Raw genomic sequence first — 26,807 nt, 5'->3', positions numbered from 1 at the left:
TTTTACTTTTTTTCCTTCTTGTCTGTGTTTTTATAGCTTAGTGTAATATGATGGGGGGGGGGCTCTGGACCTTAGAAATGCTTTCTGAGCTTTATTCAGATAAAATTTATCTACCTGGAGGGACCTTCCAGTATACTTGTGCTTTAAGTGGAAAGAAACGAGACATTTATATTGTATTGGTCCCACACCAGCTGCTATGAAAGTGAAATGCAGAGACACTTCACCAGACAACAAACTGCAGGCAAAGACACACCTGAAGAGGAAGACATGACAGTATACGTACGGACACGGAGGATGAGCAATACTGCAGCACCCGCGTGTCTGTTGTTCCTCACGGCTTGAAGGGAAAAGCTCCGGAGTCTGTTCTGGCCTTGAGGCGATGGCCGGAGCGCAGCCTCGTGAGCAGCTCAGTGAGGAACCTTCTCACCCTCCTGCTGTGGAGCATTGTACCCATGGTGCACTTTGCTGACCTCAGCACCCGCTGCAGGACTCGTAGGTCACTGCAGCGTTGTTCTCGTACCGCTGGCTGATGTTCCCGGTCAGTACACTCCCCCGTCCCAGGTGTTGCAGAAGTATAGAAACATAAATAATGCACGTGACGTATATAAAGAACATTTAATAATCCAAGAGAGACACAATGTGCTGAAACATCAGTAGTAGTGACTCAACAGAATCATAAATAAGTAGTTCAGCTCCAACACCTATGGACTTTAAGATGAAGGTTGTTAAAGTGACAGTACATATTGTGAGTTCCTGCCTCCTGTGAGAACCACAAATTAAATCAAATGGGGTCCGACTCCTCCTGCCGCCCTGGATTCAGGAGGAAAACGGCTTTAGGGACTCATGACCCTTCATGATGTGGTGCTGAGGTTACCAACCAGCAGCGATAAGAAAACTTCAGGAATGATCCAATACATGATGGATAAAATGAAACTATCAAACATTTAGTGAGGCGGAGTTTGGAACTTAAACAGGACAGTCGTCGTCGAACTCTCTGTGGAGGTTCTCTGAATGAAAAGTGAAATTCAGCCGGTCATTCAGAGGAGCTCCGAGGGATTGGAATTAGTGGACAGTGTCTATTGTCTGACCTTTGATTGTTGCTGAGGAGCTTCTGACTAAAATCAATGCTCACGTCCTTCTGGATGAAGAAAAGCATCGCCACACCAGACTGCAGATCCATCGATGACAGGACCGAGGGAATGTTCATGGTTCTCAGGGTGACTAATGGTTAATGACATCTCCCACGACATGCATACATTCACCCTGTTTTTCATGAATGTTCCAACGTCTAGAATCCAGTCTGAAACATTCAAATCCTGGTTAAAATTGTTGAGGTTTACTAATTAAAATGTGGAGCTGAATTGTGTTAAAAGCATTCAAGAAATGTCCAACTCGCAGCCTCGCTTGGTCTTTGCTTCCTTCAAGATGTTTAAAAAGCAGATTCAATAGAGCGGCAGTGGCGTGGTCGACTCCCCGGCCAGCCCCGGAACACTGAAGGTCCCGTAGAGGAAGTTCTCTTCACCCTTTACGGCACAGAGCTCCTTTCCTTTCACCTTGTTTCACTAACATGTCCTCTCTCCTGGAGTCGGGGCTCTTCGGCTACTTCCAGCAGTGGAACTGGAACTCTGTGGTCGGAGCCTCCTGCGATCATCCGTCTGCAACAAGTGGATTCACGTCTGTTGAAGTGAACAGCGAATCCAGACCCGGATTAACTGTCACTGTCTCAATTCTACATTCAAATCTGTTCTAACGGCTGTCTTATAACTTCTCATGTCTATGGGACTTTCCTGTTACTTTCCCCTGGATCATCCAGTGTTTCAGAGAATCGTGGCCTGCAGGCGTTTAAAGCCTGAGCCGACTTTCCAAAGAACGACTGTCCTGTTAGTTTTCAGCCTGGCTGTGAGCTGGAGACAGGATGTTGTCCACTGGAGAGACTCAGACCTCAGCCTGGATCTTTGGACTGATCCAGTGTGTACTCTGTGTGTACTCCGTGTACGCGCCTCCTAAAAGTAACAATGCTTCTCTTCAAGTTTTCACTCCTTTTTCTCTTCATTCACGCTTAAGAAAATGTCATGGACACAAGTTCAAATCAAAACAAAGAGGAGGCTGCCTCAAAGAGTGTTAACCTGCTGGAGTTTACCAAAACCTTCTCACAGTGAGCAGACTCAGTGAGCAGAGCTGAGTGACACTGAGAAGGAGCAGTTCTCCACGGAGGGTTTTCCTCTCCGCAGGTAGAAAAGCTGTACATTTGGCTCAGAATACCACGTTTGTCCACGTGGGGAGGGGCGGGGCGTCGGTCCCAGAAAGGAGAGTCAACAAACTCTGAGTCGACTCACTCTGAGATAAAACTTTCCGGTTCCAGAACAGCTGATCAATCAACTCTGAGTATGTGAACCTTGAGTTACACACATGAACAACCACAATAAACAGCCATCATCAATGGAGCCCCGATACAACCAGTCACTATGGCAACAGACCCAAAACCCAGTTCTTTCACAGTAAAAGTACCAGATTAAAAACCCAGTTATTTCACACTAAAAGCCCCAGACCCAAAACCCAGTTATTTCTCAGTAAAAGTACCAGATTAAAAACCCAGTTATTTCACAGTAACGGTCCCAGATTAAAAACCCAGTTCTTTCACAGTAACGGTCCCAGATTAAAAACCCAGTTCTTTCACAGTAACGGTCCCAGATTAAAAACCCAGTTCTTTCTCAGTAAAAGTCCCAGATTAAAAACCCAGTTCTTTCACAGTAAAAGCCCCAGCGCTGCAGCAGAAGAGGAGAGAGACTGACTGGGTGAAAGTTGCTGCATGAGTCAACATATAAGTTTGAATGATCTCCTCCATTGGCTTAACATTTAACTTAAGATGGCAGCAGAGGTAGAAATAATAATTATGATGGTTATGATTACACCTCACTTTGATTTTAATTTCAGGATTTAAATTAATGTAGGCTATTAAATAAAAAGATATTCATTCAGTAGCTACTTCAAGTAGTAATTTAAACCCCGAACAAAATGTTGTTTGAACTGGTCCTCTGTTAATATCCTACTGAGGAGATTCATTAACAGTGTTTAGACATTCTTATTAGAGTGGAGCCATTTAAAATATGATGGTGTGTACATCAACACTCAATGAAATACTAACATTAACACACACATTTCTTTACCCTCCCAAACAGTTGTTTCAGTGGGAGGGTGATTCTCTAACCGCTCTACACACTGCTGCTTTACCAACATTAAGAAGAAAACTGCCATTTCACAAAACAAAGGTAATGCTGTACATAGAATGTGCTCTGGTGTGAGGCACGGCTCCATTCAGGAAAGAATTTCCCACATGGGGAATTAATACAGAGACGAGAAAATAAAGGACTCATCTGGACTGGAAGATTTTCTTGTGACGCAAGTTATCTCAAATTATTTCTGCCTCGATGTCGATCAGGTTTTGAAACAACAGAATCCATTTAGTGCTTCAGGTGGGAGGAGCCAGTAGAAACTCAGGGTTTCCTCTACTAAACCTGCCAGCGAGCAGGTTCAGTTCACCCCATGTTGACTGACTCAGAGTTTAATTCAGTCTCTTTCTGGAACCGAGAACTCAAGAGTTTCCCTCATTTCAGGGTTAACATACTCTGAGTTTTCACATAACCTGCTGTGTGGAAACCCCCCCAGGTGAGGTGAACACGGGCACAGTGGTGAAGTATCACTGAACGTCTGGAGGTCACCAGGGGCGGGTGCTCCTGTGTTCCTGCTGCTGCTTCACCCGCTGGGTGCTGCTCCACCGCCCCGCCACCGTCCAGGAGCAGCTGTGTGTTCGTGAGCCAGCCGAGGAGGCCTGGCTGGAGAGGACCTCCTGCTGTGAGGCGCCCGGAGGCCACAGGGACCTGAGAAGAAGCACCGCAAGGAGAAATGACTGCATGGTAACCGTTGTGCACACGTGACCAAAACGCCTCAAAATGTCCCACACCTCCGGTAAAGAGAAAAAACACATCCGAGACGTTGACCGGAGAAGAAGAAAACACACTGAAGGTCTTCCATACTCTGCCTCTGTAGCAGTTTTATGTTTGTACCATGTACTGATTCCAGCCCGTCGATACTTAAGAATAAAAACATTATTCTTTTGAAGGAAGAATAAAGTTTTGAGGTTTCAGCCACACATCTGCTCGTCATCTTCATGCTGTTAACTTGCTTAATAACAAACGCAGACATTACTGTGTAAATACCTGCTGAGTGGTGTGTGAATACTGGCCAACCTGTGTGTGACTGTGTGTCCTGCTGCATGTGAGTGAATCCGCTCTGCTCTCAGACCTGAGGAGGCACAAGGCACACAAGTTTGACACTTCTACACTACATCCTCCAGAAAGCTTCAGGAAGTCCTCTCCTGGAGAGGCTTCTACTGTTTTGGAGGAATTATACAGAAGGACTGACGTTCAAAAGAAACATCAGTTACACCGAGGGTGCAGACCTCATTTGGGGCTGGTTCATCTGTGAGGATTTTCTGTGAACCCCCCCCCCCCCCCCAAAAAACCTATTGAGGTTTAAAATGTGTTTAACAGCGTGGTGCTGTCTGTGCTTCCAGGTTTTAGTGGGACGTACAGCTGTGCTTCATCTGGATACTGACATTACGCTTGGTCAGAAAACCCTGTGGGTGTAGTCCAGGGGTCTTCAATAGGTGGAGGGAGCCACCCGTCTGGCCCGCGCTGGCCCATCAGCTGCACATCAACGTGAAATCAAGTGGGATTTGTAGGGAAATGTGCTGCTCTAACTAGTTTGGACCTCATCCCACACCGTAGTCGGAGCCGGAGTCTGTGAGCGTCTGACGTCATTACGTCAATGCGTGCTCTCCTCCGACTTCCACAGATTTCTATTTCACGACCCGCCAAGTAAAGTCAAGATTAAACAAAAACAACCTGAGCTGCAGCGTGAAAAAGCTCAAAGTGGATCAGGAAGCTTCAGTTGAACTGAACAGGTTAGTTTATATTACCAACCCATACCAGCTTCAGCAGGTTAGTTTATATTACCCACCCATACTGGACCTGCAGCAGACCGGAGCTGTGCGCTGCGGCAGGCTGCTGTGCGCCGTTGCGTATCGTAGTTTTCTCTCATTAATCTGTCAGGAATGTGGCGAATCGGGAGAATTTGGTATATTTAGTTGTGGATTTTGCTGTGAGACGTGTCCATCTGCCAGAGCGCACCGCTCACCAGAGGACATGAGAACCACCGTCTCAGGAGGCAGGCTGACCTGGAGAGCTTGTGGGGGTCGTTGGTGACTGAGTTGTAAAGTGGTGCAGACAATGTGAGATGTGGATGAAGAGTCAGTGAGGTCAGTGAGGGCAGTGAGGGCAGTGAGGCGAGCTCACCTGGAAGCCGTCTGTCCAGCAGAGCCACCAGTGTGCTGTCCAGGTGACGACTGTACAGGCTGCCTCTGGCAGCAAGGCCCTGAGGACTGCGGAAGAAAAACCACCAGCAGGGAGGAAACAGGGCAACAGAGACACGGGCACATGGGGGGGTGGCAGAGAAGACAGAACAAAGGAGAACAAATGAAGACAATAAATTTTACACAACTCAAAATACAGCCAACTGAAAAGGAAATAAAAAATGTGTCAAATGAAATGTAAAATGGTGAAAATACAACTGGAAGCCATTTTGTTTTGTCCCGTCTGAACATAGGACCTGAGACAGGATTCCTAAAGTGCAGGATTGTGAGAACAGTATGATTTGAGATGCATAAAAAGTTCTTAGTAACGGTGATTTCTCTCTTGTCCCTCGTTTACGCCGGCTGTGCCTGGAGCCTGTTTTGTTTTTTGTTTGTTTCCAAGGCAGAGTTTCAGCTTGCTGCTTCTAGAGGCTTGATCTCCTAACTTCTGTCTGCTGTTGAAATAATGACGTTTATTTTGGATCTGGATCTTGTGATGATGACAATATTCGCAGAAACTTGACATGTGAATGTTTGTGTGACAAAAGTCAATCTCACTGGGCAGTTTGGTGACAGAGATTTTAATGGGTTCTAAAAAAAAAAAAAAGGCAGCCAGGACAGAGCCATCATGTTCCCCCTGTGGGATCCAGAACCACTGACAAACCATAAGCAGCTCCTCCTTCCAATTAAACCATCATCCATTTTAGCGGCTGGTCAATGGAAGCCCAGCTCAGATCTATTGAGGGAACTAATGAGGCGTTGGCACGCCGTGTGGACAGTGACATAAACAACCAAATGAGAAGAGGACAAATGAGGTGAGTGGACAAACAGAAGCAGAAGGACAGGAAGAGAAAGAGTTTAGAGCTGGTTGTAGACGTTACTCCAGACAGACATTAGTAACTGCTAGACATTTACAACAGTTGTTATATAGAAAACATGCATCATGGGGACACTGCTCTTTCTCTTGCAACACGTTTACACCCTTCAGGGTGTTGACTTTTTCGTTTTTGATGTTTCAGTCCTGTTGTCTCCAGGTTTGACTGAAAGTTGAAATAATGAAGTGAAATTAAAGCTGCAAGCAGCGTTGACCAGGTCCTGGCATCCTTGCTCGTCAGCAACTAGAACAAATGTCCCCCAGGTGGCGCTGCGACTGACACTGTATTTGGGCCTATGGATGTGAGAAGGACCAATTGTGATCATATATCTAAAGTATGGCGCTGAGTGGAGCATGTACAGGCTATGAAGCACTCCTCCTAAGGGGTAAGTCCAAGAGACTTCTTCATAAAAATTGCACGCCTAACGCTAAATGGCGGACTTCCTGTTGGGCTTAGAATATTGGTGTCATGACATCTTTGTGTGTCCTGATGTGCTTCGTATCCCTGCCAATCTCAAGGATGATATCACAAAGTTATGGTATGTGAAAATGAAATGCCTGAAACTTCCTCTTACCTAAAGGTGGCGCTATTACTAGTAGTTCAAAATGTATGAGTGTGGATGTCTTCAGACTGGGCCTGGTGTCCAGCACATAAAGTTTGGTGTCGAAAATTTCATAGGCACAAAACTGCCACCAACACCCATACTCTTAAAACCAGGGGGCCTCAATCTTTCTGACCTTGGGGCCCAATCAACCCAGTACAAAGTGCCCAATTAAATATTACCACTTTCATTTCAACTGATCCGAGTCTTGGTTTGATTAGTTTTCAATAACTAAACCAAGTCCACTTAGATTAACAAGCGAAGACCTTGTAAAATAAATGACAGATCTGTGATGATCTCAAAAATGTTTATCTTGTGTATGTAAGAGTGTTTGGCTCTCGACTCACTACCGCAGTTCACAAGGCCCAACTTAATGAAATCAGGGTTGTACCTGTGGATATATTTTGCCTTTGAGGAGGGGGCAGCATCATTCTCATCTCTTTTTTTGTTTTAAAAATGTCACCCTCACTGCAGTCAAAAGTTTCTTTTCAGCAGTGTTAACCCTTCCTGTTCCAGTCTCCAGACTGTGGTCGGAGACAGGGAGACTAACTTCTCCTCCACAGCTTCAGGGTTAACTCCCTACAGCAGTCGCTTTCTGGGATCAACACCTGGAGCATTTTTTTTCCATAATTTGCAAAATAATTTGTTAATTTTTTAGCAACAAATTCAATAAATCGATTAAATCAAGTTCTTTTGTACATGTACAGCTCACCCCCCCCCCCCCCCCCCCCCCCACACACACACACACACACACACACACACACACACACACACACACACACACACACACACACACACACACACACACACACACACACACACACACACACACACACACACACACACACACACACACACAGCTCCAAGCAGCCAATCAGAGATCAAACCCTATATAGTGTCATCGGGGGTTTAGCCAATCCCAATCAAGGTAGGCCCTCCCTTTGACTCCTCTCATAATTAGGCAGCTCTGCTCTGGCACATGGCACCACGAGAGGAAGTACTTCCTCCTCTTCCCAAGATGGGCATGTGTGGGCGGAGCCAGTCCAGCTCACACAGACACAGCAGATTCTGAATGCAGCTCCTATGATCCAATATTCAAATGAGGAAAATCAAGTAAAAGCAAGAAACTTTGGACTTGTGGCGGAATGCAGAAGTTAAAGAAAAATCTGACCAATCACGTGCAAGTCAATCAAGTACGCTGTGATGCCACGCCTACGGTTGTTGTTATTGACACGCTTTAAAACCAACATAATTACAATAATCTTTATCTCTGTGATTGCAAGGGAGCAAACGGTGCAGGTGATTCGGTCTTTAACACCGTACGCAAGTTAAAGAAATAAAGGGACACACGGATGTTTCAATCTGTCAGGTGACACACAAAGAACTCAGCCCAGGGCCGCATGAATCACATGAACATTCTTACTAACTCCCTAAAAAGTTGCTATCCTCATATATACTCTGAACAGGTCATTTTCAACAGTTTGATGGGGAAATTAGATATAAGCAGAAGCACAGACCAGCCGGTCGGGAGGTCAGAGGACTAGAGGCAAGCTGTGCGCATACAGACTCCGCCCCCTGTCAGCCTCGGAGGTGAGCTGTCAGTATATTTTCACTCTCACCTGGTGCGTCTTGCTCGGCAGCGCTCGATCAGAGTGGACTGTGGGCTCTGTTCCCTGCTGCTCCCACCTGAGGAAGTCAGGGGGACCCGAGGCAGCGCCCTGCTGGGGGAGGAGTCCACGCTGACAGACTGGGAGTACTGGGAGAATGCCGACCGCGGGGAGGAGCGAGGAGCGGCAAAAGGCCACGGAAGAGCTTTCTGCTCCCGACAAAACACTGAAGTGGGGAAAAACAAGAAAGAAAAAGACATGAAATCAGCTCTTCATGTGTACAAAAGCTGCTCTAACTACTCTTTGATGATGTGTATTGTGATCGCCAATACATTGAGAACATTCCAACAAATCAAACTGGACTTAATCAGTGTGGTAAAGACAACATTCAGATGATTTGTTAGCTGGTTGTGTTTCCTTAGAGAGTGAAACTTTCTCCTTGTTCCTGAACTATTGTCTCAGTCTGGTGCCATGAGAGCAGCCTCTCTCTGATGGTCACATCTCACCACTTTAACAAAGTGTGAGTAATTCTGCCAAAGCTTCTGACTGTTTACCTTCTCTCTCCATCAGAGAGTAGGGCTTGATCTCTCCGTCCGGCTTTTTTGGGGAAACTTTTCTCAATGGGACCACTGTAAAAAAAGAAAAGAAGAAAAAAAAGAAAGAAAGAATATTCAGTTGGTTTGATATTCCCCATGACAGGGGAGGATACACCTGCCAACACAGTGCCAAGGTGAGATCATTAGCAGTTCAGGTCAGCTATACAAAGCCTCACAAACCGCCGACATAAGCTTTCCAAGTCCAAACAAACTCAAATCTGTCATTCCGGGTCAGTTCTCACAATCCAGAATTCAAACACTGCTTTGAAAGAGACGTGGAGACTGAAAGTGCTTTATAGAAACATTTTGGTGCATCTTACAAAGAAGTGAAGCTCAGGTTAAAATGACTGGAGGCCTCAGTCTGAATATTGATCTGTGTTACAATAAAGAGTCAGGATTTCAACGTGTTCACGTCATGTCAACAGATCTTTTATTGTCCGACTGAGCTCAGAGTCAAAAAGCACTGGTGCAAATGAATCAGGAAGATGTGACAAAGATCAGACTGGAAACCAAAGAAAACTGGAGTGAACCACTGTCTGGGAACACTGGGCGTAAGCTGCCTCCATTCACAATCACTTCAAGTTGGATAAAGCAGTACGGGGAAAGGATTTTTACAATAAGAAAAACACAGATAACATATTTGATTGAAAAGTCAGAAATATTCCATGAAAGCTTTTTTCAATTAGACGGCAGAAAGAATTCCAACCTCGGACAACAAAATAAAAGGGTGGAGAGCAAAATAAAAAGGACTTAATCTTTGTCATGTGGTATCATAAAAGTGTCCCCAGACAGTGGTTTCCAGTACTGTCTTAAATCTTTTGTGTTTCTGTGAATCCAGAGTGTAGGCGTCGGAACAGTCACAGATTTTGTTTCTATTTCTTGGCAGTTTGTCTCAGATTGGTGATCTTCTGAGAGACTCTGCCTCCTGAAAATATTCCGGTAATACCACTTATGATTGAATGTGATAAAGGGTTTCATTAAATGGGAAACATGTTTTTGATCTATGATTCTTTTTACATGTTTCTGTCAAGTAAAGGCTGGTGAAGAGGCCACCGATGGAGTTAACTCGGGCTTGTTGTGTACAGTTTTCACACTGGAGTGATTTTGTGAAGTCAGCACACTGAGAACATGGGCAGGTCACGTCCTGTCAGTCTGTGTGGCTACTGGAAACAGTACGTGCAATATATGTCAGGAAAAACAGCGCAAGACATATAGAGACATTTACGTTCAGAGGAGGATAAACACAAGAGAGGAAGAAAGTACGGTGGCCTGGAAGTACAAAACACTACAACAAAAGCACTAAACACACCAAAATTCAGAAAACAAAACTAAATGTGCAGAAAACACTACAAAACTCCAGAAATGCTACAAAATTGAGAAAACCTACAGGGCGTCAAGTGATGCAGTCACCCTGAGCAAACGCTCGTCGCTGGGCTCCCGCCCCTCCCGAGCACAGTTTAGCATATCTTTTACTTACCGGTATACCAAAATTAAGAGTCTATCCTATGATAATCCGACCATATGTCTTAATTCCAAAACAGCTAATCCAGCTGCTAATAAAAAGAAAAATACTGAATCCAAACCATACGGCAAAATTCACAGACGCAAAGAAACGTTAGGTACTTGCTGATGGCCACTGATTGGATGTTCTGTCAACGACAAACTCATCTCTAATTGTACAGAAGCTTGTCCGTCTTTTAACAGGAAGTTAATACTACTTCCAAACATGAGCAGCGGCATGATCGGGAGTCCTCCTCACAACTTAAAATTACCCCAAAGGACATTGCTGGACTAGAAATATGAGTAACAGCTATGAACTAACTACAGACTACTGCTACAGGAAACATGACGCCATCCCTCACCTGATACAGCAGAATTTAGTGTTTTGTTTTTATTTATTGTGAAAAGTTACAGAACATTTCAAATGTGACCTAAAAATACCACAAGTTCTGTTCACTGTAAATAAAAATGGCAGTATCACAAATGTGGATGGGTTTATTGTTACCAGGTTTGGCCCCTTGAGATCTTGAGTTCAGTACAGTGTCACACTGGAGTGGTCAAACTGGTCAAAGCCAAAAAGACAACAAATAATACAAAAGGGTTAAAAGGAGGACCCTCACCACAAGATGAGGAATTGGACAAAAGTGTGCTGCCACGCAACATTACTGCTTGGTCCCCTAATAATGGCAAATCTACTTTTTATTTTTTTTAAAGCCAGCAAAACTAGTAAATAAAACATGATCCAACTCTCCGGACTTGCTTTATGTGCTGGTCGGGGTTCAAATGGACTCTGTCCTAAATATGGAAGTCTCTCAGCTGCAGACCGTGCTTCAGTGGGCGGTATGGACTTCCTGTTAAAAAGACAGCATGTCCAATCAGTGACGACCCTGCTGCCAGCAGGTACAAACCTTTTTCATTGTGACTGTGAATTCATATTGTTTTCTGAATTTTGTAGTGTTTTGTACTTCCAGACCACCGTAAGAAAGAAAGGAGAGGGAATGAATGGCAGCAGAAGCATACATGATATGGAACTATCTATGGGGTAAAGGTAAGGGGACAAGATGCTTGGTCTGTCTGAGAAAAGAAAAGAGAAGCGTCCTTACAAAAAGCCGTACATCCTCTGATCCATCAGAGGAGAGCAGGGTGAGCCTGGGGGAGTTTGTGAAACAACAGAACTGGAATATAAGCAGTGGGCCAGTGTCCTGTTTACACTCATATCTCTGATGAAGGTGAATATGTCCCTACACAGAATCATGGGGAACAAAAAAACTCATGATGCTCAAACACAAGAGTTCATATCAGATGCAAAATGTTACACGACTGAAAGGGACAACATGTCGTCACAGTCTGGACACTCTGGGATAAAACTAATTTCTCCTACAAAAACGGAGAGTTGACTCAATGTTCATTCAAACGTCCAGAACAAAGCCAACAAACTCACCTGCTCTGGTGACGAAGAAACCCTCAAACACCACAAAGTTATTGACCTGGAGAGATACAGATCACAGAAACAATCATTAAAGAAAGTTCAGGATGAAAAGAGTGTTTGAACGCCCTGAAATGTCCATGAAAGGACATATAACAGTTACCACACCGATCAAAAACCTTCCAAGCAACCAGGGTTGACTGGTCATTTGGGGCCAGTGGCACCAGAAAGGACTGCAGGCAAAGTATGTCATTAATTGTTTAATATCATCTGTCAAATCTTCTTGTCTGTGAATACCTGTGGAGTAAAATTATGGAACAAATTGTGTGTGGAGGTCAAAGGAATATCAAACATAAGTCAGTTTAAAAAGAGACACAAAGAGTTGATTCTTGTAAAGCACATCCCCCTATGTGCTGTAACTGTATGAATGTATTAACACATGAAAACACATCAATGACACGTGAAAATACTATTGTGAAATAATACAATTACTATACTATCTTATTTTACTTTCTATTGTTGTTTTTTCAGAAAGTGAACAGAAATAAACAATAATGGAACAAACAGCAGGGAAAGATTTATCTCTGAAGTAACATCTCACACAAACATCACTATGCTCATGTGACCATATTAATTCTCTTTTAAAGTAGAGTTTGAGGGTGCGCCCCCCCATGGGGGCATGTTGTTACTACACAAAATCAGGCCTGACAGTTAAAACATAGATGAGCCATTTTCAACAAATTTCAGCAAATATATACATTTTCTTAATTTAAATGTGATTCTCTTCATATAGTATATATAGTAAACAACATCAATCCAGTCATTTATACTAGGTATGTCTCTTTTCAGCCATTTTCTGATCAGAGCCTTCCTGTTTGTGATTTACTGTCGTCTCAACATTTATCCCTCTTTCCACATTAAAGTTCCTCCATGTCGTTGAGGTCCATGATTTTAAAGTCCAAACTGATCTTAAATTTAAAAACAGCCTCCAGGATGCCATGGACATTTCTCCTAAATGGAGCCACAGATGGACAATCCCACAAGATGTGTAAGTGGTTGGCCAGTCTGACCAGAGCACTGAGCTTCCTGTGCTGGAGTCCAGAGGAACCGGGCCCAGCTCTTCCAGCTGGATTCCCTCCAGGAGGGAGAACTCATGTCAACCGTTGTGGTTTTGCAGATTCTGTTCCATTGTTCCACCGTTGTCGTGACGTTGGCCTCTGCTTCCCATCTTGTTTTAATGTGCAGAGTATGACCTCCTTTCAAATTCTGCAGGGCACCATATAGTCCTGATATCATATTTTTTTGGAGGTGCCACTGTTGTTGGCTTTTTGGAAAATATCCAAAATTTCGTCTCCAATTGTCACATCATCCTTCATCATTTTAAATCAGTGATAAACCAAGTGTAACACTTCACCTAAGAGTTGATTGTGTTTCACTGTAGATGTGAGAGTTGGTGAGTCTGCTTCAGTTTGACTTTAAGAGATATCTCCTGGTATTAATTCTGGAACTGCATTATATTGTGACCTGTTTCAGTGCTGCAGCAGGCTTTTTCTTCTCAAATGAAAACTGTGACAATTCTGTTTCCAACCAAATGTATTAAAATAGAAATAAGTCTCTAAAAACAACCAAAATAAAGGGTGCAATGCTTAAAAATAACCATCACAAATCTGCAATGAACATCATTTTGCTGAAGTCCCCGGACGAATGACAAGGCTAAATAACGTCAAACATATGGCGTGAGCACTGGCCCCCCACAAGGTTAGAGACAGCAGAAACATTAAATGTATTTTTTCTTCATGAATAATTGTAATGTAGTCACTGAAGATTAGGGATGGGAATTGATCAGATTTTTCCAATTCCGATTCCATTTTGTTTAACGATTCAATTCTTTATCGATTCTCTTATCTATTTATTTATTTATTTATTTTTTCTACTATTATTATTATTATTTTTTTTTTTAAAGGAGAATTAACAGGTAGATTACTAGGGGTGGGAATTGATAAGATTTTATCAATTCTTCTAACGATTCCTGAGTATTGTTTTGAGGGGGAAAAAAAGTAGTTTCACAATCTTCTGCACCAAAAGGAACTATTTAATTTTTTCCTAAGATGAAACTTGAATTATAATTTTTCCCTTAAAAAAGAACAGTCAAATGTGTATTTGCCTTCATTGGATGCCCCCTGGAATTTACACTTCTTCAAATTTTGCGCTGTTGACAAGATAACCCTCTCTGGGAGGCGGAGCCTGGAGAGGAATGAGGAAGTGACGTAGCAGGAGGAACGTTCTCTCGGTCTGCAGGAAATGCTGTTTTCATATTGTGTTGGTGCTTTGAGGGGATTTTCATCACAGAATGATCTAATACATACATACAGTAGTAGCCCCCTACTAGATTGTGTATGTCTACACAGTAGACATACTCTAGTAGAGCGTTTAATACTGTGACCACTGGGGGCTCACACATATAGTGAAGATCTACTAGCATATGTCTACGCTGTCGGCTCGTTGGAGCAGACATTCACTACACGGGACAGATTGACGGCAGAGTTCATTTATTAAAAGTCCCTCATTAGTAGGAGAGAACACGGAGAGAACACGGAGAGAACACGGAGAGAACACGGAGAGAACATGAAAACTCCATACAGAAAAGCTCCTGCCGGGATTTGCACCGAGACCTTTTTTTTGTTTTAACTTGGACCTTGTGGCTGTGAGGCGAGAGGCTGTGGACTCTGTGGATTCAGGACGTGGTGAGAGGAACATGTATTAACGTATGGGATTATTTTGACGTTTATCGTCTCCCACTTTAGACCTTCTTCCTCTCCATGTTTTCTCCTGGTTGAAGGAGGTTCTGCGTCGCAGTGTGACGTAACGCACCGCAACGCGACTTGACGTCGTGCTGGGAATGAATCGTTAAGAAGAATCGAACACATATAAGGTGTACAATTGCCATGGAATGGATCAATTGGAACTGGTTCTCAGTCAGAACCGGTTTTTGATTCCCATCCCTACTGAAGATCACTGTAACAGACCGAACACAGATCCGCTTCCATCAGATTTAAAAAGGTCAAATTTTTAGGTTTTATATTTTGGGATGCCGGAATAAGTTTTGTGGAAATGTGACTATGTTTTCCATCTCTCATCAGTAAAAACACCCTCAGGTTGGAATCACACTCCTTGTTCATTAAGCTGCTCAGGTTTTTGAAAAGATAATCAAATGTAGATGCTTTCATAGTACAGATTTACACTAAATCAAATGGAGTACTAATCACACTAACAGTTTTCTTAAATTTGAGTTAAATAGCCTTTAATTGAGGGTCTGTGTAATGGCTGAGGTAACTAATGGAGCTGTTTAAGAGCCCTGGTTTAATGCGTACCAGAGTGTCATAATATCAGCACGTACCTGAGGGACACTCTCCATTAGACAGAAATGCTTCGCCAGGAAAGACAGGAACTTGGGCGAAGGCCGGTCATATGCCATCTGTACGGGCTTTAAGTTCTTGTGCTGGAGGACAGGAAGTTAAATACAGTTAGTAAATGATCAGTACTTCAGGTAGGGATACGTACCTTTTACATTTGAACCGATACGGTACAGATATCCGGTACCTGGGAATCGATACCAGTTGTCAACGGTACCAATTTTTGGTTCTATTGGGTGTGTATATGTGGTAATAAATGCTCATTTGTTTAATAATAAAATCTCAACTGTGTCCAGCACAGTTACAAAGATTAGTTTAGGTACCGAAAAATGATACAGTTTGATTTTACATGAATCGGTACCCGGAAGTACTGACGGAAATCAGTCAGCACCTATAAGCCCTGTTGCCACTGCACAAAATGTGCCGGGATGGAACGGAGCAGTATGGCAAACTGAACCCAGACCTAAATCTGTTGCGTGTTTTCACTGCAGAGAGTACGGTTAAAATGTCGGCGGGGTTGTCAGCTCTGCAGATACGTGACGTTGCAACAGTAATCTCAGCCGGGACGGCCGATCTGGACCTTCTGAATCCTCTGTTGTTGTTTACATACTCTGCTTTGCACTAGTTGTTTTGTTAACCTTTTTTTGAAGCCACAGAGCTGCAGCCACAACTTCCATGTTGGTTCCAAGACAGCGAACGCCGGCCCTGGCCCCGTGGCGCAGGACGTGACACCGGTGACAGCCTCACATCACCGACGGTTTGACAACCGCAATTTCTGCGTTGGTGTAAAGAGAGCGAACACCGCCCAGCCAGGTGACAACGGAGCGCACTCGGGCGGCACAAAGATGGTCGGCGCTGTTCCTGCGATGCGAGAAGCGTTGCCGGTGACGCGATGCGACAGCCCCGTTTCACCGGCGACGCGATAGCCTCAACTTCCACGTTGGGACCGAGAGCGCGGACGTGATGCGAAGACAGACACCGGGGCTCGGGGCTCCAAGCAGCTCCGGTTCCCCGCCGCACCCTGTGTGGACGCATCACGTCGTGTCTCAAGCCGCTGACCGGCGCACCGTGTCGGCACACACTGGCAGGTTCCGGAACGCCAGCGTCGGGGCCCTGGAGCTCCGGAGCTGGCCAGTGTGTGCGGACATGCGCCAGCCCACACAATGGAGCACCGGCGCAGCGTACCTCTACGCTGCGCCAGCCCACACAATGGAGCACCGGCGCAGCGTACCGCTACGCTGCGCCAGCCCACACAATGGAGCACCGGCGCAGCGTACCGCTACGCTGCGCCAGCCCACACAATGGAGCACCGGCGCAGCGTACCGCTACGAGCGACTTGGTAGTGCAAGTCAAATTCCGATCCTGGTTTGGTTACAGCCGCAAAAAAAAAAAAGCAACCAGTGCAAAGCTGAATTTAACAACAGAGGATTCATACAGCCGACAGATTGAAATATTGTGAGCGTGTCTTAAATCACTGACCAATCAGCAGACGGCTCCTCAAATTCGGACCAGTTCAATTATCCTGAGTACCCCAACGGAAGGGCGATGGAAAAGCCTCCTGTACAATTTGGGTTTTCGTGCGTTTCCACTGCAAGAATTGTTGATCGTACCGAAATAACCACTCCAGAGGTTGATGCTTTTCTATTGACCACCTAGAGTTAGGAATAAGTACCGAATTCAGTACTCATTCCTAACTCAAGGTGGTCAATGTCACAACAAGGACACATTTACTTCCAAAATGTGTCAGCTGATGAGTTTATGTTACGAAGTGTCGGCAGGCTTTACCTGACACAGCTCGGGTGTGTTTCCACGGCTTCTTTCAAAAAGGATTTAATCCTGTGCAGTAAAACATCTCACATGAGTTACCTGATCAGAAAGCATTCTCTCCTTACCAACCAAGGAATTTTATTTAACTAACGTGGTGACCTCCACCAGGGAAACGGATGACCCCAAAAGGCCAAAGTTCTGTCCCCCGTGAGGCATGTCCCCAGGGCTCGGGAGATCAGTAAACCTTTCCCTACCCCGGAGGAGGATAATCCTCATTCAAGGTCAAGAATGCTCTCTTGTTGAACACAGAGACAAACACAAAGACCGATGCGACCCCCTGTGAGCCACTGGACGGTGTCCCAGGGGCCAACCAAAAGTCCCTCTCCATGGCCTCTCTGAACTTTTTCCATGTCACAAACTTTGCTTGAGCTCACGTTACAGCTGTAGCCCCCAGAGCCAACCAAACACCAATGGCCTGGTTTTTCAGCTTGACAACTTCTCAGACCGCTGCTGTCCATCAGTGTATCCTTGGGTTGCTTCCATGCCAGGAACCAATGATCTCCCGGCCATAACTGTGCACAGACGCTTCCATAAATGTCGTTTTGAAAGGGGTCCACTTAGACTCCATGTCCCCAGCCTCCTCTGGTACATGGGAGAAGTTCTCATGGAGGTGAAAGCTGAAATCGTTTCGGACAGAGTCCTCTGCCAGCTTTTCTCAACATATCCTCACTATGCACTTCAGTCAATAGTCGACCCAAGGACCTCTGGTACTAAGTACACTTATGAGCATCCTTTAGTTCCAACATGGTGTTTGTAATGGACAATAACAACTCACTGCTCGAGTTCAGATCCTGCAGGAGGTTCCTCCCTATCACCCGTTTGTGCCGGTCCCATTGAAAATGGACCTTATCTTTTCACCAACGCTCCTCAACTTTCCAGCTTTTTCATTTGCTGATGCGAAGGCCTTTGTAGCGGCGAATACAAAAACAAATAAACTTGAAAAGGGGTATAAGTTCTTCCATGAAGAATATCTCCACAACTATCAAGGTAAGGAAAGACGTAGTTCAGTGAGCTAACCGTTAGCTATAACATATGATGAACATAAACATGGTGATTAAGAAGCCTCATCTAGTCTGCTAAATTATTAGAGCTATTTAACAGAGGCATGATCTAGACTTTTAAATGATATTTTAACATTCTGATATGTGTTTGCTGTTATATTATGGAAAAGGTATGACGATGATGCCAGATGTTCTCCTTGACCCTGCTTTGCTTCTGCAGGCTTCTCATTGACAACTCTCACTTTGGACAGACAGATTGAAATACAGACAGACAACTCTCTATATGCATTGACAAATACTTTTGCTACAATAATGGCCCCATACCCCGCCCACTCGCTTCAAGAATACCGAATACTCTGATCTGCTGTTTGCTGCATAAGGAGCTTTCCTCCCTGCCGGACAGCAGGAGAAGAGCTGAACGACAAGAATCAAATAAATATATTTGAATTCAAAATGTCAATTATCTAAATGCATAACAACGGTGCACACAGTTGGATGGACAGTCACAGTTTGACTCAAAGATCTTTGAAGCAGCAGCGTTTTCTTGTCATTAGTGAGAAATGCTTCACCTGCAACATGAACTCGAACAGCTCCAGCCCATAGCCGTGTCGCTGCAAGTTCTCTGCTACGTAGAAGTCTAACACACAGAGCGGCTCAGCTTCCACGTGCACGCCATGCCGGTCCTGTGGAGGTAAACAAGCAAACCTGAGCAGGTCCAAACAGGCATAGACAGCTGGCTGATTATAGCAGCACTCAACACACGTCAGGACAGAAAGAAAGCAGTGACTCACAAGCAGAAATAACTTCTTGTAGCCGACCTTCAGGAACCCCACAACCATGCCCCGTCCTCTGTAAGCAGCACAGATTAACAGTGAGCAGGTCAGATGAGCCTCCTTAAACACAGGTTAGTGGTGACAGTACAAAGAGGAGCATGTGAGGAGTTACAGGTGTGACGTACCCACTACTCTCTGCATCCTTCAGCAAGTACAGCTGATGCCTCTGTGCCTGCAACTTGGAGGCACTTGTTATGGGAGCAGAGAGCTGCTGGGCCTGCGGGAGAAAAACTCTGTAAGACATGGGACATGCTCTGGCTCACTTCCCACTAGGTGTGGGAAGATAATCAGTAAATCAATTAATTGCACGATAAATGAAATGAACAAAATGTTGCTCTTTATACGGCCATATTACCACGAGGGAAAATAAACACACATGCAGTGTGCCCATTTCCAAACAGCCTGGATGACATGAGGCTTCACTGTGTGATCGTCTCAGGACATTGGTTTCATAGCGGAATGAAGGGAGTGAACACAAGACTGAACACTTGTGAATGATCTAGAATCTTTGTCTCTGTGGAGGGGGGCGGGGCCGCTAATTCACACACAGAGTGTAGACTCGTGAGGAGCAACCCGAGGTAGAAATTAGGAAAAACTAAATTATTGCGAACTTGATAAGCCATTTTATCTATTGTTTGGGGTGTGTATGGTTTTCTATTTGAGTGGAGTTCTTTTCTGACCTGAGACCTACTCAGCCCCAATCGACTCTCCTCGCCTCTATTCAACTCAGCCTCAGTCGTTTTCCATTCCAATATAGTACTACCACGGCGTGGGCAGAGTCATCTGAGCTTTTCCCCGTTGTACACGAATAATCACCCCGATATGATGCACAGCGAACATGGATATCAGCTCAAATAATAAATTTAATATTACATATTTTTATACATGTAGTATTAATATTACAAAATGTGGATGTTACGATTGTGCTTCACTGTCTGGTGTTTCAGTTTCACTGGTGCCCCTGTTAACTGGTGACTTCTGCCACAAACCGTGAGTAGCAGCCGATGTTAAATTAAGACAAACAAATAGTATAATAGTTTAAACTTTAAGGAAAACTCGGTAAAACAGTGTTTGCCAGGACAGCTACGGATTTTGGTTGGGTTTTTAAAAAGGGATGCACCGATCCACATTTTTTCCACTTTCCTGAATTTGGCTATCTGCCAATACCGATACTATTCCGATACCAGAGCTCTGTTTGCTTTAATATTATTATTACCAAAACTTAAGGATTGGGCCGAACAGATCTAGCGTAGGTATCGGGTTCCGATATCAACGTAATTCACAGATTGGAAATTTTCGATCCAACCTGCAGAGATTTCTGAACCATGAAGCCTCGTCTTCATGGTCCACAGTGCCCACAGTGTTTCCCTGCTGCTGCAGGAATCGGGATCAGATCGGAAGGGAAAACATGTGGACTGGTGCTTTCCTATCAATATTGTTGATTTTATTATATGAGGCTGTAATAAATTTTCAGGGGCCACTAAAATCCTGGTTCCATCCCAGCCGGAGCACTTCAATCACAGCCTACTGAGCAACTCCAAATTACTCATTGTTCTTAAAAAAGAGGTACAATTCCATCTTTGTGCATTTTGACTGTTATGATTTCTTTTATTTTTTTACATTTGTTACCTGTTTCTCTTCAGGTGTATGTTAAAAGCCTGTAAGTCCTCAGGTATTGTGCCTGTTTTCACAAACTCAGTTTTATTTGATAAGTATGTCAGCCAATTCTAAAAATATATCTTCACCTGGGCGGTATGGCCCAAAGTTCTAATTTAAATATTTTTTTCTCAAAATGGCAATATATGATCCAATTCAATATTTACCACAAAGACAATGTTGGGTCAAAATCACTAACAAACTGAAACACACTAGCTAATCACCAGCTCCACAAAATAAAAGTGATTAAAGTAAGATTCCCCCAGGTCAGTTCATGTGTCTCCCTGCCCATTCAAAAGCTTTTTCTGAGGCAGAGCTGGGTGCAATGACAGAAAACATTAAGGACACGCTCCCTCCTGGGGGGGCACAGCTCCGGAGGGGCTAGAATAACTTTATTGTGCTTAAACTTGTGCTCAAAACAGGTTTTTTGCTCTCACTGCAGAATTCATTTTTCTGCTTAATGTCAGAGGGACGAAGTCTCCATTTCCTCCGTTTCAACTTTTAAGTAATCTTAAAAGACAGACACTATGTCGTGTCTGTCTGCAAACTACACTCACCGGCCACTTTATTAGGTACACCTTGCTAGTACCGGGTTGGACCCCTTTTGCCTTCAGAACTGCCTTAATGTGGCCTAGATTCAACAAGGTACCGGAGACGTTCCTCAGAGACGTTGGTCCATATTGACATGATGGCGTCACGCAGTGGCTGCAGGTTTGTCGGCTGTACATCCAGGATGTGAGTCTCCCGTTCCACCACATCCCAAAGGTTCTACTGGATTGAGACCTGGTGACTGTGGAGGCCGTTTGAGTCCAGTGAACTCATTGTCATGTTGAAGGAACCAGTCTGAGATGATTGGTGCTTTATGACATGGAGCGTTATCCTGCTGGAAGTCGCCCTCAGAAGACGGGTCCACTGTGGTTATAAAGGGACGGACATGGTCAGCAACAATACTCAGGGAGGCTGGGGCCTTGACACCATGCTCAGTTGGTACTGGGGGGCCCAAAGTGTGCCAAGGAAATCTCCCCCACACCATGACACCACCACAAGCAGCCTGAACCCTTGATACCAGGCAGGATGGATCATTGCTTTCATGTTGTTGACACCAGATTCTGACCCGACCATCCGAATGTCGCAGCAGAACTGGAGACTCATCAGACCAGGCAACGTTTTTCCAGTCTTCTATAGTCCAGTGTTGGTGAGCCTGTGGGGGTTGGAGCCTCAGTTTCCTGTTCTTAGCTGACAGGAGTAGCACCCGGGGTGGTCTTCTGCTGCTGTAGCCCCTCCCCCTCAAGGTTCCAGGTGTTGTGCATTCAGAGACGTTCTCCTGCAGACCTCGGGTGTAACCAGTAGTTATTGGAGTTCCTGCTGCCGCTCTATCAGCTCCAACCAGTCTGGACATTCTCCTCTGACCTCTGGCATCAACAAGACATTTGGCCCACAGAACCGCTGCTCACTGGACATTTTCTCTTTTCGGACCATTCTCTGTAAACACTAGAGATGGTTGTGGGTGAAAATCCCAGTAGATCAGCAGATTCTGAAATACTCAGACCAGCCCGTCTGGCACCAACAACCATGTCACGTTCAAAGTCACTTAGATCTCCTTTCTTCCCCATCCTGATGCTGGTTTGACCTGCAGCAGGTCGTCTGGACCAGGTCTACATGCCTAAAGGCAGTGAGGTGCTGCCACGTGATTGGCTGATTAGAAATCTGCGTTAACGAGCAGTTGGACAGGTGGACCTAATAAAGCGGCCAGTGAGTGTAGATGTTAGTGGGACAAGCATGAAGGGAGGGGAGGTGAGAACAGCTTGCAGGTGACAAATAAGGAAAAGTAGTGACTGTTAAAACCAATATTTTATCCCAAAGCTAAATCGATTAAATTATATTACATTTTTCAATATTGGATCTTAGGAAAATCTCAAACTAATGTAAATCGCTCAGCCCTTCACTCGACACAGGGAAAGTCCAGAGTGCACACACTTAATAAGTGGCTCTCTGTGGGATGTCAGCCGGTGGATCCACTCAGACCCTGTCCTGGTGTGGTTCTGGCCCATGAGCCATAAGTTTGAGACCACTGCCTTACACTGACTCACCTTTGCTGATGCTTTCCCGAGTTCATCAATGACGGTGGCAATGTGGGCCTGCAGGTCTGGCCTGCACAGGAAAACAGCACAGACGCATTATAGACAGCAGAGGCTGGAGCTGGAGCTCACATGGTGAGGACAGGTCCCACCGGGCAGCCGAGCGATACTCTAAAGACCTGGGTGAAGTTAGTTAGTGACTTCAACGGTCCTGTAGGTGTCCTGAGAGGAAACGCTCACCTGCCCAGGTGAACCTGACTTCAGAGTGATCCGGATCAGAATTAATTCAAATTCGGATTAAAAAAAAATTCGATTCAATTTTATTGTATTTATTACATGACAAATTCAAAATGGTCATTCAAGGAACTTTTACTGTGAAAAACTCCACAATTCCACATCTGAACAGAATAACGGTGGAGTAAAGGGGCTGTAACTGTGGGGTAAACTGAGTAACTGTGAGGTAAACTGAGTTACTGTGAGGTAAACTGAGTTACTGTGGGGTAAACTGAGTTACTGTGAGGTAAACTGAGTAACTGTGGGGTAAACTGACGTGAGGTAAACTGAGTAACTGTGAGGTAAACTGAGTAACTGTGGGGTAAACTGAGTTACTGTGAGGTAAACTGAGTAACTGTGGGGTAAACTGACGTGAGGTAAACTGAGTAACTGTGGGGTAAACTGAGTAACTGTGAGGTAAACTGAGTAACTGAGTAACCGTGAGGTAAACTGAGTAACTGTGAGGTAAACTGAGTAACTGTGGGGTAAACTGAGTAACTGTGGGGTAAACTGAGTAACTGTGGGGTAAACTGACGTGAGGTAAACTGAGTAACTGTGGGGTAAACTGAGTTACTGTGAGGTAAACTGAGTAACTGTGGGGTAAACTGAGTAACTGTGGGGTAAACTGAGTAACTGTGGGGTAAACTGATAAACTGAGTAACTGTGGGGTAAACTGAGTTACTGTGAGGTAAACTGAGTAACTGTGGGGTAAAATAACTAACCAAATGGCTAACTGCAGGGCAAAATGACAACTGTGGAATAAAATGAGTAACTGGGGTAAACTGAGTAACTGTGGGGTAAACTGAGTTACTGTGGGGTAAACTGAGTAACTGAGTAACTGTGAGGTAAACTGAGTAACTGTGGTAAACTGAGTAACTGTGGGGTAAACTGAGTTACTGTGGGGTAAACTGAGTTACTGTGGGGTAAACTGAGTTACTGTGAGGTAAACTGAGTAACTGTGGGGTAAACTGACGTGAGGTAAACTGAGTAACTGTGAGGTAAACTGAGTAACTGTGGGGTAAACTGAGTTACTGTGAGGTAAACTGAGTAACTGTGGGGTAAACTGAGTAACTGTGGGGTAAACTGAGTAACTGAGTAACCGTGAGGTAAACTGAGTAACTGTGAGGTAAACTAGGTAACTGTGGGGTAAACTGAGTAACTGTGGGGTAAACTGACGTGAGGTAAACTGACGTGAGGTAAACTGAGTAACTGTGGGGTAAACTGAGTAACTGTGAGGTAAACTGATAAACTGAGTAACTGTGGGGTAAACTGACGTGAGGTAAACTGACGTGAGGTAAACTGAGTAACTGAGGTAAACTGAGTAACCGTGAGGTAAACTGAGTAACTGTGAGGTAAACTGAGTAACTGTGAGGTAAACTGAGGTGAGGTAAACTGAGTAACTGTGAGGTAAACTGAGTAACCGTGAGGTAAACTGAGTAACTGTGAGGTAAACTGAGTAACTGTGAGGTAAACTGAGTAACTGTGAGGTAAACTGAGTAACTGTGAGGTAAACTGAGTAACTGTGAGGTAAACTGAGTAACTGTGAGGTAAACTGAGTAACTGTGAGGTAAACTGAGTAACTGTGAGGTAAACTGAGTAACCGTGAGGTAAACTGAGTAACTGTGAGGTAAACTGAGTAACTGTGAGGTAAACTGTGAGGTAAACTGAGTAACTGTGAGGTAAACTGAGTAACTGTGAGGTAAACTGAGGTGAGGTAAACATAACAGGAGCTCTGAATGACATAAAGAAACAACAGCTCTTACCTTTCTGCTGATCTGCGGCCTGCTATCAGAGTGTGGTCCAGAACCGAGACCCGCTCCGAGAACAAGATTTGAATATCGAAGGGGAAGTCCATGACGAGCTCAGACCCAGACCCTCAGACTCTGATAAAGATCCAGACCTCGACCCTGATCCGGAACCAGAGAACAGCACCGCGCTAGCTGCGAGCTGCTAGCTGACTGAGCTTCTTCTTCTTGGGTTCGGCAGGCGAGACGCTGCAATGGCGTACTGCTGCCCCCTACAGTTTATTATTCACGTTGCATTTGTCAATCATTCATATTGTCTGGTGCAATCCAATACAAGTCCAACAGTTTCTTCATTTTAGTCCAGTTATCCCGGTTAAGCAATGTGCACTGATTGAAAACAGTTTCTCCAGCAGCTCCCAGGTCTCTGAACAGCGTTCTTCTTTTAACTGTGTAGTTCTTGCACTGGATGTAAATGTGTCCTACTGTCTCTGAGGATCCACACCCGGGTCCGGGTGCCATCAGAGCCAGCCCACTTCTAAGCCCACAATGTCCAAGCCTCAACCAAGTAATTACAACTGAGTCCCTCCTTTTACAGTTAAAATGATGTTTTCCTTTGGCCACTAATTTCTCTATGTATGGCCTCTGCACTTTGTTCTTTTTCTCATGCATTCTGCCACGTTTCCTTGAGTGACTTACTGATTATCGCGGAGGCTTCTGACAGTCTGAACTGCAGCAAAATCTCTATTTTCACTTCCTGGGTAGCTTTCTTCTATCTGCCAGGTAATCTGCTTCTTCATTTCCTTCAACACACGGGTCAAATGAAGACCTGCACTGGAACCCAGATAGAACCCAGCTGACATCCTGCTCTGTGAATTCTGTACAGTGTTTGGAATATCTCTGTCAGGATATCAGGTCTGGTCTTGGATTTGATTTCACTTATTGTAATTAAAGCTGCTGCTGAATCACTGCATATGACTGAGTTGTCTGGTTTATTTTCTTCTACCCACCAAAGTGCCCATAAAATTGTTTTCATCTCTGCAGTGAAAACTGACATGTGGTCTGAAATTCTACATCCTTTTTCAAATCTTAAGTCAGGGATGGAAACTCCCAATGCCACTTCTCTATCCTCTGGATCCTTCCATCTGCATCCATCTGCAAATATGCTCCCCATTCTTGTTGTGTAAGTTCATTGACTTTTTTCAGTGTATCTCCTGAGCTCCTTTCCTCAGCGCGCGCGCGCGCGCACACACACACACACACACACACACACACACACACACACACACACACACACACACACACACACACACACACACACACACACACACACACACACACACACACACACACACACACACACACACACACCTCGGTGTGACCTCCAGCCTGTATGACCACCATGAGGTCCAGATGTTGTACTACTGCAAACCCCCTGAATGTTTTTTACTTGCTTTTGAACGGTAGATTAACATGTTCATAGCGTATGCAGACCTTTTAAAAGTGCTGATAAATAAAATGTATTGTTGCAATGATAATAATGATTGACTATAACTACAAGTTTTATTTATAAGGTACCAGAAAAACCTTGACTTAATAGGACAAGATGAAGCGGTGCGATTTAATAAGTTTGTACTTCTCTATGGAGTGGTCTGCTGGAGCAGCAGCACTCCGGCTGCAGACAGGAACCAACTGAACCAACTGGTGAGGAAGGCCAGCTCTGTCCTGGGCTGCCCCCCCTGGACCCTGTGGAGGTGGTGGGAGACAGGAGGATGTTGAAGAAGCTTTCATCCCTGATGGAGACCGTCTCCCACCCCCTACATGGTACCGTCACATCACTGGGCAGCTCCGTCAGTGACAGGCTTCTCCACCCGCGGTGTCTGAAGGAGAGACTCCGCCGGTCCTTCCTCCCTGCTGCAGTCAGACTCTTCAACCAAGCCTGCTCCCAGTAGACCACTGCACACCACCA

General features: G+C 44.7%; 1 protein-coding gene across 4 annotated transcripts; it reads right to left on the bottom strand.

Annotated features, from left to right (window-relative positions):
• Positions 1-38: 38 nt before the first annotated feature.
• On the bottom strand, positions 39-25,077 carry atat1 (alpha tubulin acetyltransferase 1). 4 transcript variants are annotated; one of them, XM_080484254.1, is made up of 14 exons: positions 24,860-25,066; positions 22,836-22,896; positions 19,215-19,306; positions 19,048-19,105; positions 18,826-18,939; positions 15,413-15,514; positions 12,031-12,076; positions 11,693-11,738; positions 9,048-9,122; positions 8,506-8,719; positions 5,355-5,440; positions 4,248-4,302; positions 3,720-3,878; positions 39-1,655 (listed from the first exon to the last, which is right to left on the bottom strand). In XM_080484254.1, exons 1-14 carry the CDS (start codon positions 24,949-24,951, stop codon positions 1,563-1,565), a joined length of 1,293 nt encoding a protein of 430 aa, XP_080340380.1. In that variant the 5' UTR covers positions 24,952-25,066; the 3' UTR covers positions 39-1,562. The 4 variants fall into 4 exon arrangements, with proteins under 4 accessions (XP_080340380.1, XP_080340382.1, XP_080340379.1 ...); XM_080484256.1 differs by lacking the exon at positions 11,693-11,738 and having other exon boundaries at positions 1,570-1,655; XM_080484253.1 differs by lacking the exon at positions 39-1,655 and having other exon boundaries at positions 3,471-3,878; positions 24,860-25,077.
• Positions 25,078-26,807: the final 1,730 nt, after the last annotated feature.

Source organism: Lipophrys pholis, assembly GCF_963383615.2.
Source record: "Lipophrys pholis genome assembly, chromosome: 17".
Taxonomy (NCBI): Eukaryota; Metazoa; Chordata; class Actinopteri; order Blenniiformes; family Blenniidae; genus Lipophrys; species Lipophrys pholis.
Note: the sequence above shows the minus strand (reverse complement) of the source record. Positions and strands in the feature narration are given on the sequence as shown.

Bases quoted from the DNA above. Each gene is read 5' to 3' on its own strand.
- atat1 (XM_080484253.1), bottom strand. From the start codon at position 24,951: ATGGACTTCCCCTTCGATATTCAAATCTTGTTCTCGGAGCGGGTCTCG. The intron at 15,515-18,825 runs GTGAAGCATTTC...CCTGTCCTCCAG, and splicing joins TGTTCGAGTTCATGTTGCAG to CACAAGAACTTAAAGCCCGT. The intron at 5,441-8,505 runs GTGAGAGTGAAA...TTTCTTCCGCAG, and splicing joins TGCCGAGCAAGACGCACCAG to TCCTCAGGGCCTTGCTGCCA.